Here is an 11,538-nt window from a genome sequence, read left to right as displayed (position 1 = left end):
CCATTTAGTCACCTTACCACGTTACATAGGAATCCTATTTCTTGCTAGCCAACCTAAATAACAGGGACTTTCTTTGACTAATTTTAAGGGGTTGCGTGATGTAATTAAATTTGAGATCGATAGATCTTGTGAATGTCAGACGTAAACCTAAAGTTGGAAATCTGAGCCAGTCAAGCAATGCCATGACAAATGAATCTGAACACTACCAGCCATACGAGTCCTTCGGGGACACCAAAAAGCTATGTTCTTTTGACTTTGTTAGCAAGACACCAAAAGAAGGAAAAATGGTCGAGGTGGACTTCAATTATGGATGATCGGGGCTTCTTTTCGGAAACTACAGCAATTATTGATTTTGCAATTCGGCATCAAGACAATATAGTTTCCCTATGGATAATGATACATTGGGTTACAAAGGTCTCCTTACTAATGTGTACATTCAATAATAACGTTAAAAGGATACTACAGGTTGCTACCACTCACTGTTAGTAAACTACAATGGCAGCAACATGGGTCACTCTGAAGTTGATTTGAGCCGTCCAGCAATGTGTTGAATGGCCTGAATGATAAGACTTAACTTGCTAACAACATTCGTGTCACCCTGCAGAATGTAGGTCAACTGGTTCGACAAATCGGGACTTTCTCCTCCTCTTGGGTTCAGGAGTGCACCGTATGCCACTAACCTTTCCAAGTTTCACTGGTGACTTTCCGTTTATTTGAGAAGATGCCTCTGTTGATTTATGTACTTTAGAAGATGACTTCACTACGGGAGATTTTGCAGTCCCGGTGTTGTCTTTATCAACTTTTCCACATGCTTTGCTCAATGGAGACTTAACTCTCTTTCTTGACAACCGAAATCCAGCATCCTCTCTTCTCTTGTCATGCTTAAGGAGCCGAACATGGAAGGGATTCACAGCTGTGTAACAAACAGACTCACCATCAACCCCACTCCTGTCCAACTCAACGTTTCCATTGTTTACCTGAAAATTATAATATTAAATAGGAATTCAGTTGTCACTATAACACCCAGAAAGCAAGCAGTAAGTGCGTTTTATAAATAAATTATCTAAACCCTGTATGATGTTCCACATATTCCTTTAAGACAGAACAAAAGCAAACTGGTGCTTAGTCTTTTCTATTTTGTTGGTACATTGAAGCTCAAGGACTAGAAAAAGACTGAGCTAATACAGATAGGGATAGGGGTCTAGCAACCCAACTAAATCAAAGCAAACAGGTGATTATAATATACAAGAGAAATACCAGTTGCAGGAGTGCAGAAAAACTCCGAGCCACATCATACTTTTCCTGACCTTTTACAACATCAGCGAAAGACAAGACATCTACACTGTCTGGTTCAAAGGATAGTCTGTCGAGAATTCTTTCGCCGTAGTCATGAATATCAAAAGCAGGGTGTAATTCCTATGAAAAACATATCATTGATTTAACATGAACCAGTAGACAAAAAACAAGAAGAAAGCAGCTAATACAATTAGTGACTGTTCTGATTTTTTATTTTTTTGGTGAAAGTTTTGACAAAGCAAGGAAGCAAAACAGATGGAACCTACTTGCTCTTCCAAGTTGTGCTCAATTTTCTGTTTCCATGTTGAAACACGCGTAGCCAGTTCAGTTTGTTTCTCGGTTTCAGCTATGCTAGCAAGGAGAGCGTCCTACATAAAGAAACATTGGCAGCCAACCATAAAAATTGCAGGTAATTAACAAGTTAGAAACTAAAAAAATTAGCCAAAAAGGAGAACGAAAAATGAAAAATATGACATGAGAAGAAACACCAAATTGCCAGCAAAGAAATATGGACCAGGCTCTTTCTTCCATGACCTAATCATCTGAAATGCCTTAAAAATCATTGATGTGTCTTCTAAGGGGCATTTTTTTTTCACAGTATATACTTACTAAGTGAGAGCGACATAAATCTTCCAGGCATGCATGAGGATTTGAATTGTCGTATCCAAATGCTTCATCAGTACCAAACTGTGGACAACCATCCTCAAACTGTAGAATATCAATACATAAGCAATTTAAAAATGTTCCCAGTTGATTTTGAGCCATGCAATAATCAATTAGCTGCTCAGTCTTACCTTGTCATTGTATGGAGGTACATTTTCATCCATGAACAAAGGTTCCGGCATGTCAGCATCCGTATGCCCAAAGTCAGGGATCTCATTATCACATTCAGTATCCTCATTTGCACCCATAGGATTGCAGAAGGCATCAAAGGTTTCATGTCTTCCATTAATAAGTGATTCCCGCAGCTGCAATTAAGAAAGCAGGTTTACTAAGAAACAAAAAAGACAAATTTATAACTAAACCTATGCAACACAAACCTTTTCAAATAATGGAGGAGACTGGGACCCCTTCTGTCTTTCATCAGCACAACGTTGCATCTCCCACATTTCGGTAAGCTCTGGACTAATAGTACCATGCAACTTTGCAGGTGGAAATAGTGTAATCATAGAGACCTGCTTAGTAGAACTAACCCCTTTCCTGTTAGAAGCTTTGACTGCTAGAGGAAAACACAACGAAACAGAAGCATGGCGTTAGGTACTTAAAATATTATAAGTGTAACTTAGCAAGCTAAAGAAACAAACACTTGAAAACAACCTTTTCTAAAAGGTTTCACTTTCAAGTTCCCAGGTTCATGGGGATTCAAAGGCTTCCATGGATCATCTTCATCATCTGATTCATCCAAGTCCCTGGGCTCTGAATATCTATCATCCATATCAAATCCATGAGCACCATCATCAAAATCATTGCTGGCACGAGGGTCGGGCCCAATATTACAATTTTTGGCCTCAAAGCTGCAACCAACTCCAGGGGTTTGATTGACATTAGGATCCTGGCATTTATGGAGAGATGACCTACGCGCAGTTCCACCTGAACGTTTTGTAGGTGACTGATAACTTTTTTGTGTTGAGGTGGCCTTATAAGCACTATTTTGTCCTTTACCAGCTCCATCCGCACTCAAATAATCATGCACTGCTACTGCATCGCATGGATCTAATAAAATGAAATCCTGGTAGAGATCATTGGTGGCCAGCTGCAAATACAATTTTTATGACCAAACCAATTAGATACATATATTTAGAAAATGACCCCAAAAAAAATTATTGAATGGAAGAAACTATGGTACCAGATATGACTCTAATTCTCCGAAATCACCAGTAGTATCTAGGCAATCACCTTCAAGTACAACTAGATTTGCTGGGGGCTTCACAAAGGAATTTAAAGGAGCATCTCTGCCCACTGGACTATCTAAACAATTCTTTCCTTCCACTGCAAGAAAAATTGATATCAGTGGGTGATTGCAGCACAATACCCCCATAATGAAATAAACAGTAATGGCTACCTGAGATGTCATCTAAGCCCCAGAACATATCATTTTCTTCATCAGAAACAGTACGGGAACTTTCACCTTCTTCAGGCCGAACTGATGTGCCTTCAGATTGTTCATGCTGCCTATTTAAAAGTGGCAGTAAAACAATAAAAATAACAAGAGATATATATATATATATATATATATTTATAAGCATATTTTATTGTGTAACATAGTTCACTTATGCCCAAATTGATGGGTCGTCGTCATCATCATCACAATCAATATGTTTTCCTAGGAGTCAAAACTTTAGACACAACACAAAATTAATGAATTAGCTTGATTATTACAAGACACAACACAACTTGATTGCCACCCCTATCTTTTCCTTTGTTCCAAATACATAAGGCCAGCCAGGTGAATGTCTTCAATTCCTTTCTCTTATATCCAGTGTCTCCTGTAATATATTGCATATTGCTCCTTCCCATGTTAGTCCTATTCAGCCCCTTGTTCATTTTTACCTTCTACTTTAACTTGCCTTCTTTGGCTATAGGTGAATTAGTGACCTACGTTATATTTTCTCAAAGCACCCAAACCAACTTCTCTCCTCTTATCGCAAAGAGATGTGACTCCCAATCTTTATCTAACTACTTCCTTTTTGAAAAGTTGATGAGATATGATAATCAACCATAATGAACAACTTAGCCAAGTTTAAAGTATAGATTTCAGAACCTTGAACCATTATTAACTCAAACACTTCAAAAGCAAGCTAGCAACTTAGGACAGAAGTCAAGCGAGGCAGCAACTAGTTGGCAACTAATATACATCGGTCTAAGTTATAGTAAAGGGAACTTCAACAGAAATGATTTCGTTATGAAAAATGAATACACCCACAAACACATATTTGGTTGCATATAGACATAAAGTACAAATCTTTATTAACTTTTGGAAAAATAACAACACCCACAAAGTATAAAAAATAATAATTTTAAAGAAATTTACAATAAATTCCCAAAATAAATTATTAAGGAGAGAAAGATAAACCAACCCCTTCTGTGAAAGGAACTCCAAAGCACGCAAAACTAACGAGTACAGATATTCCACCTTCCGACTATACACTTGGATCGAACCCTGAAGCAACAGCGCAGCTACATCCAACCACAATTATAACAAACAATTCCGAAAAAAAACTAAATTTAAAAAAAAAAAAAAAAAAACCAGTAGTTTCAAATAAAAGGAATACCTTCGGCGAAATTAATAGCGACATGGCCTTCGGCTTCGGTGGGTATTTCACCGGAGCAAATCTTCAGCAAATACTCTTCGAGTTTTTGTCCGAGGTCGAGTTCCCAATTGGATTCTAGGTCACGCTCTGCCTGCAATCTATGAAATCCACCCCCGCCACCACCATTTCCACTTCCGCTCGGTTCGCCTCTGGCGTTAGTCATCTTCTGTAAGTTGAATTGGGAATTGGCGCATTGTGTAGGTGCTGGACTCACATTTGGTGAAGTCTAGGGTTTTCAATTTAGAGTTTCCAGAAAGTGATAATTTTTCGATGTTACCGGAAACTTGAACTGGCAGTGTGAAAGACTGAAAGTCAAAGACTTTCACTCAGTCTGCAATTCGTGAGCTTGGTTTGGGCAGCGACAGACAGAGATAACGCAAGAACAGGACGAGAAAGAGAGAGAGTGTGTGTGTTTCAAAAAATTTCGATGGCCGTTTTCCCGCTTCCTTGTTATTGTAGTCGTTTTTTTTTTTTTTTTGGTTGGTGTATTTGGGATCTGACTTTGCCACCTTTTGTTGGTTGCTATTTTAAAGTTGATTGGTATACGTATTAGCAATATTGAAAATGGAAATTCTAACACATGAGTTCAGGTGAAGGGTAATTACTTGAAATCACTTAGAGCACTTCCACCAGTTGACTCTTGCCATGGCAAGATTAGCCCTAGGGCAGGCACTATTCAAGTGAATAGTGGCTGCCCTAGCCCCTTCCAGCAAAATGTGTTTTCAGCAGTTGGGGCTTGCCATGGCAATTACTATTCATTTTTTTATTTTTTTCACAATTTTGTTTACTTAAACAATTAATTTGGATAATATTTTCGGATAAGATTTTTGGGTTCCTACGTGTCAATACTATTCATATCGGATAAGATTTTCGGTTTCAAATTTCAGATACATTTCAAAATTCAAATTTCAGATAAATTCAAAATGTCAAATTTCAGATACATTTCGAAATTCAAATTTCAGATAAATTTGAAATTTGAAATTTCATTTGAATTTCAAATTTCAGATAAGATTTTCACCCTCTAAGATTGCGTCGCGTGTCATATCTATCTGTGTACATTTTTCTATAAAATCAGAGGTTCAGCTCATACCTCCCACACCAATTCTTCTCTACATTTACATTTCTCAAATTTTAGATTTCATTCTTCACTCTCAATGGCAGACATGGAAGAGGTTTTGGAGAGGCAAGAGCGAGAAACTAGAGAAAGAATGCGTAGACGAGCTGCAAGCAAAAGGGCGCAGAGAGAACTAGATGAGCAACTTGGCATAGCAGTTGCTTTGCTAGAGGAAGAAAAGTAGGCTCGCCGTGGTTCACGAGAAGGCCGTCGCCCAAATGTAGACAGACATAGACATTCCCGGGGTAAGAATCTTATGGAAGATTATTTTATCCCACAATCTCTGTACTCTGATGTTCATTTTCGAGGGAGATATAGAATGCAACCCCATTTGTTCAATAAAATCATGCATGATATTTGCAATTATGATGAATATTTTGTTCAAAAGAGAAATTGTGCTGGAAATTTGGGACTTCTTCCAGAGCAGAAGTTCACAGCTGTGATACGAATGTTGGCGTATGAGTCATCTGCTGATCAGGTGGATGAGATTGCTCGGATGGGGAAGTCCACTATTTTGGAAAGCTTGGTGCGATTTTGTGATGCAGTGAAAACTCTGTACACCAGAGACTACCTCCGCAGACCTACGCCCAGGGGCCTGCAAAGGCTTCTCCAAAAAGCTGAGTCTCAAGGATTCCCTGGCATGATTGGTAGCATTGACTGCATGCACTGGCAGTGGAAAAATTGTCCAACTGCTTGGCAAGGGGACTACGGAAATAGAAAAGGGCAGAAAAGTATCATCCTGGAAGCAGTTGCTGGTTTTGATACATGGGTTTGGCACGCCTTCTTCGGAGTTGCCGGATCTCAAAACGATTTGAATGTCCTAGGTCAATCCCCGGTGTTCAATGATGTTTTGAGAGGTGAAGCCCCAAATATCACATATGAAATTAACAATACCATCTACCAGACCGGGTATTATCTAGCTGATTGTAACACCCCGACTCCAAATTAAATGTTTATTTTAATCGATTTGTATAAAATTACGAATTTACCCTTGGGATAGGGGTAAATTGGTCACTTTCTTCTTCGGAAGGATTTTGGGACCACGAGTGGCATTTCTGGGTAGATGGTACTGAGACGAATTCGTAGACACGCGGTAGGCTTGAATCGGGGTTGTAACGAAAAAGTTACGGGCAAAATAGTACCAGTGGCAAACTTGTAAATATTTCAAAAAGTTTGGTAAAAATCAGATTTTCACCTCAGTTCTCTCTCTCTTCGCGCGCGACACTCTCTCTCTCTCCCCGACGTCAACTCTCTCTCTCCTCGGTTCTCTCCGCTCCGGCCACGGCATGACCCGAGATCGGTCCCGTTCGACTCGTCTCGTCGCCCCGGTCAAGCCCTGCCCGTTTTCCCCGTCGGAAACCACGGATTCCGACCGCGAGCTCGACGGTTTTAAACCGAAGCATTCCAGCCGTCGCGCCGCCGCCTCCGCCGCCCAAACCCGGTGATTGAGGTATGGGTTCTCATCCATTTTTCGAGTTCTAGCTGTTGGTTGTATAGGTTTGGGCCGATTCGTTGCCTAAGAAATCGATTAGAGAATCTAGGTTTTTGGCCGAATTTCAAAATAAAATTCCGGCCAGTTGCCGGCCGAATTGGAGCTTCTCGTAGTTGAATGAAGTGATCCTGACCTCGAGTAGATGCTAGGGTAGGAAGGGTGAGCTCGGGTGTGGAGTTTTTCCGTCACCGGAATTACTCTGCACACCCACGCGCTGCCGGCGCGTGTAGCGGCGCGTGGGCGAGTCTGGTGAGAATGTAAATTAGCCCGATGAGATCCTTAGGTTGTCACGAGCGCATAGAAATTCGCGGATCTCGATTCGGATGTCGTTTGACTATCGAACGGATTTTCGCATATTGTGCGTTATCCGGGTTCGATAGGTTCCGACAGTTAGATCTTTTCCGAATTAAAATATGTCGTTCTAAGTATTCCTAGGACCGTATGAGACTTCACGAATTCTGAATCGGAGCCCCGGATGTTCCGATTCAATGATGCAAAGTTTGCGGGTTAGCGATAATCGTGAAAATCGTGAACGCTTCCTGAACCTGTAATCGGACTTTAGGATACCTTGTTCGACGTGCACGTATGGGAATTTGGGGAGTTAAGCATTTAATTTGTAATTTCTGCTTAGACGTGGTTTTTATATTAATTAACGGTTCGTATCTCGGAATAGGTATCTCGACTGCACGCACGCAGCAAGCAGGACCTTCACGTGGTCAGGCAGCGAGGGAATACTTGTGAGTGGACTTTATTTTAATCATATGCCTGGTTTTAATTAATGAAAGATTTTGCATAATGTTTTAATGGCTCCTGAATTTTATGTATTATATGCATGAATTAATTTTGATGGGTGTATAGCAATTGGCAATATATTATGAGTTTGGCCTTTTGGGTTTTGAGAGTGTATTTCATGTATAGATTTTGATGGGTGCATGCACTTGTGCATTATTTTTGCATGGTGGGGTTATTATGTTGTTTTTAACTGCAAATCTGGTTTTTGTCCACTCACATGTTTTCTGTTTTGCGCCCCCCAGCCAGTAGTTGCTCTTGGAAGTGCAAGTGGTGTACGAAGCGGAGTCAGTGCATCTTTCTAATTAAGAACTGTGTAAATTCTTATACTCAACTGTTCTTGTAATCTAAATTCAGTAGATGCTCTGTATTGCCATGGTAGATTTTACTTGTGAGGCCGGAGGCCACTCTAGTATGACTTGTGTGTGTATGAAAGCATGCTGCTGGTTGGGATTAGTATTACTGTGTGTTGCAGGTTGAATAAATTTTGTTGGGATTGCTTAAATTGCAGGGGAGACTCTGCCAAATTTTTGGTAGAAAGTCTCGATTTTAGTAGGTGGGCCCGGCATCGGGATGATGTCGGGATCAAGACGGGGTCCGCCTCGGTCTTCGAAAAATTCTGGGGCGGGTCCTGTCAGCTCTGATACCAAATTGTCACATCCCGGGATCGGCTCCGCCGTAGCACGATATTGTCCGCTTTGGGCCCCCCCTTTCTGGCCCTCACGGTTTTGTTTCTGGGAACTCACGAGCAACTTCCCAGTGGGTCACCCATCCTGGGATTGCTCTAGCCTCCAACTCGCTTAACTTCGGAGTTCCTATTTAAGGGTATTTTAGTCATATTTTTAACCGGAGAGAGTTTGGGACCGCGACTTGTATTTTTGGATAAGTCGTACTGAGACGAGTTCATAGACACGTAGTGGGCTCGAATCGGAGTTGTAACGAGAGAGATATGGTCAAAAGAAGTCCAGTGGCATAATCGTAAATATTTCAAAATGGGATTTTTTATAAAATCTGGTTTTCTCTCTCTCTCTCTCTCTCCCTCCCGCGACTTCTCTCTCTCCCCCCGTCTCTCTCTCTTCCTCTCCTCGTATCTCCGGCCACCGACCACGGCTGTGGGCGGGGCCGGTACCAAAATGACCGGGACGACGTCCCCTTCCTTCCCCGACCATTCCCCGCCGGCGACGCGGCCGTTGCTGGCCGGAAAATGCAGAAAACCGCCGGTTTTCAGTCGAAACTTCAAGCTCCTCGATCTCCTTCGTTTCTCAACCAAATCGTTCAAGTAAGGTATGGTTTCTCGGCTATTTTTCATGCTCTAACTGATGGTTGGTTGGGTTTTGATCGATTCGATCTCTAGATCACTCGATTTTCGAATTGAAAATCGGCCGAAACTTCGGCCGCCGTGATCGGCCATTTCCGGCCACTTTTTGGGGTAGGTCCAAGAACAAAAGTGGCTCCAAATAGGGTGTTATACCTAGAGTAGGAGTTTGGAGACGTGGTTTTGAGATTTTCCGGCGAAGCGTTATCGCTTTGGGCACCCACGCGCTGCCGGCGCGTGCGGCGGCGCGTGGGCACTGTAGAAAACTAGCACTGTGTTCCGATGAGATCCTTAGGTTGTCACGAGTGCGTAGGATTTCACGGATCTAAATTCGGACGTCGTTTGACTATCGAACGGATAATCGCATATTACGCGTTATCCGGGTTCGATAGGTTGGGACCGTTGGATGGTCCCAAATTTAATATATGTCGATCTAGGTAATTCTAGGATCGTGTAGGATTTCACAGATTATGAATCGGAGCCCCGGACGTTCCGAATAAATAATTTAAAGTTTATAATTTATATTAACCGTCAGATCGTGCGATCGTGAGCGATCCGACCGTCCGATCTGAACCAAACTTGCAGGACAAGTGTCCTATACCTGGTAGAACCCATAGAGACTTTCGGATCGGAAATTGGAGGTCGTGGGTTCTGCAGGTCCGGTTGACCAGGGTTAGAGTAGTTTGACCCTTGGTTGACCGTGAGCCTCCCGGAGTAATCTCACCTTTCTAGGGGGAATTATCGGGTGCTAGATGATTGTATAGGGTTACACAATATTAGAATTAATTTATATAACTATAATTATATATAGTTGTACAAGGGTACAACAGAGTCTAGACTGTCAGTTTGGAGTGCTATACGCACTACCTTAGGTACCTTCCCGGATGTTGGATTCACTACAAGCACCACCAAGTGAAAGTTAGGTCCCGCGTGGCGTAGGTTATCCGGCGTTGGGACAGGCCTCATACGTGGCGTTGGTTGTACCGGCGTATGGGGAGATTATGTGATATTGTGTTGAGGTCGCACGTGGCGTAGGTTATCCGGCGTGTTGACAGGCCCCATACGTGGCGTTGGTTGTACCGGCGTATGGGGAGATTATATGAAATCCAGAGAAATGAAATAAGGTATCGCCCAAGTGTGGAATTGGGTTTTAGGGAAGAACTACGTGTGGCTTGATCCCTCAAGGAGGGTACGTAGGCAGCCTAAGGTTATTAGGTGCAGCCGCAGACTAAATGTTAGACACGTTGTTTTAGAGAGATTGATTCGGACCTTGTAGTTGGTCCTGAAATTTAGGTGAAAATGTGATTGGGTTAGGAGGCTAAAACCTCATATATTGAAATGTGAAGGGTTAAGTGATGCATGTTGAAATTTAATAGTCATAAGTTATATTTGAATTTAGTGTTTGCCTTGTTTAAGGCATAAATTGTTTTATTAGCGTGTTTGGTAGTTTGTTGAGAATTATTGGAAGGCCGAAGACCATTTATGTGAATTTGTATGAGATTATATTGTGCATGCTGCCCGTTGGTGATATTAAATGCGTTTTTATGCAGGTTGAAATTTCGGGAAATGTCCAAATTATAGGGGAGACTCTGCCGAAATTTCGGCAGGAAGTCTCAGTTTTTAGTAAGTGGGCCTGACATCGGGGTGATGTCAGGAATTCCAAAGGGTTCGTCTCGGATTTTGAGAAAATTCGGGGCGGGTCCTTTCAGTTGGTATCAGAGTGGCTCTGATACCAAATTGTCACATCCCGGGATCAACTCCGCCGTAGCACGATATTGTCCGCTTTGGGCCCCCCTCTCTGCCCGCACGGTTTTGTTTCTGGGAGCTCACGAGCAACTTCCCAGTGGGTCACCCATCCTGGAATTGCTCTAGCCCCCAACTCGCTTAACTTCGGAGTTCCTACGACTCCGAAGCCAGTGAGCTCCCAAAAGGCTTCGTGCTAGATGGATGCGGGTGTGCACATATAAGGCACATCACCCTCTCTCCGTTGGTCGATATGGGATCTTACAATCCACCTCTTAAGGGTCCGACGTCCTCGTCGGCACACTCGCACCACACGGCAGAGTGGCTCTGATACCAAATTGTCACATCCCGGGATCAACTCCGCCGTAGCACGATATTGTCCGCTTTGGGCCCCCCTCTCTGCCCGCACGGTTTTGTTTCTGGGAGCTCACGAGCAACTTCCCAGTGGGTCACCCATCCTGGAATTGCTCTAGCCCCC

At 42.4% G+C, this 11,538-nt stretch overlaps 1 protein-coding gene across 2 annotated transcripts; it reads right to left on the bottom strand.

Moving 5' to 3' along the window:
- Positions 282 to 5,390, bottom strand: LOC18793455 (condensin-2 complex subunit H2). 2 transcript variants are annotated; one of them, XM_020556018.1, is made up of 11 exons: positions 4,569 to 5,389; positions 4,374 to 4,473; positions 3,359 to 3,468; positions 3,143 to 3,285; positions 2,614 to 3,049; positions 2,337 to 2,512; positions 2,091 to 2,264; positions 1,906 to 2,004; positions 1,563 to 1,664; positions 1,258 to 1,416; positions 282 to 977 (listed from the first exon to the last, which is right to left on the bottom strand). In XM_020556018.1, the coding sequence occupies exons 1-11, from the start codon at positions 4,768 to 4,770 to the stop codon at positions 594 to 596; spliced, it is 2,085 nt and encodes a 694-aa protein (XP_020411607.1). In that variant the 5' UTR covers positions 4,771 to 5,389; the 3' UTR covers positions 282 to 593. The 2 variants fall into 2 exon arrangements, with proteins under 2 accessions (XP_020411607.1, XP_020411606.1); XM_020556017.1 differs by having other exon boundaries at positions 368 to 977; positions 2,337 to 2,515; positions 4,569 to 5,390.

The sequence above is a fragment of the Prunus persica genome, chromosome G1, assembly GCF_000346465.2.
Source record: "Prunus persica cultivar Lovell chromosome G1, Prunus_persica_NCBIv2, whole genome shotgun sequence".
NCBI lineage: Eukaryota > Viridiplantae > Streptophyta > Magnoliopsida > Rosales > Rosaceae > Prunus > Prunus persica.
This window is presented reverse-complemented; position numbering and strand designations above follow the sequence as displayed.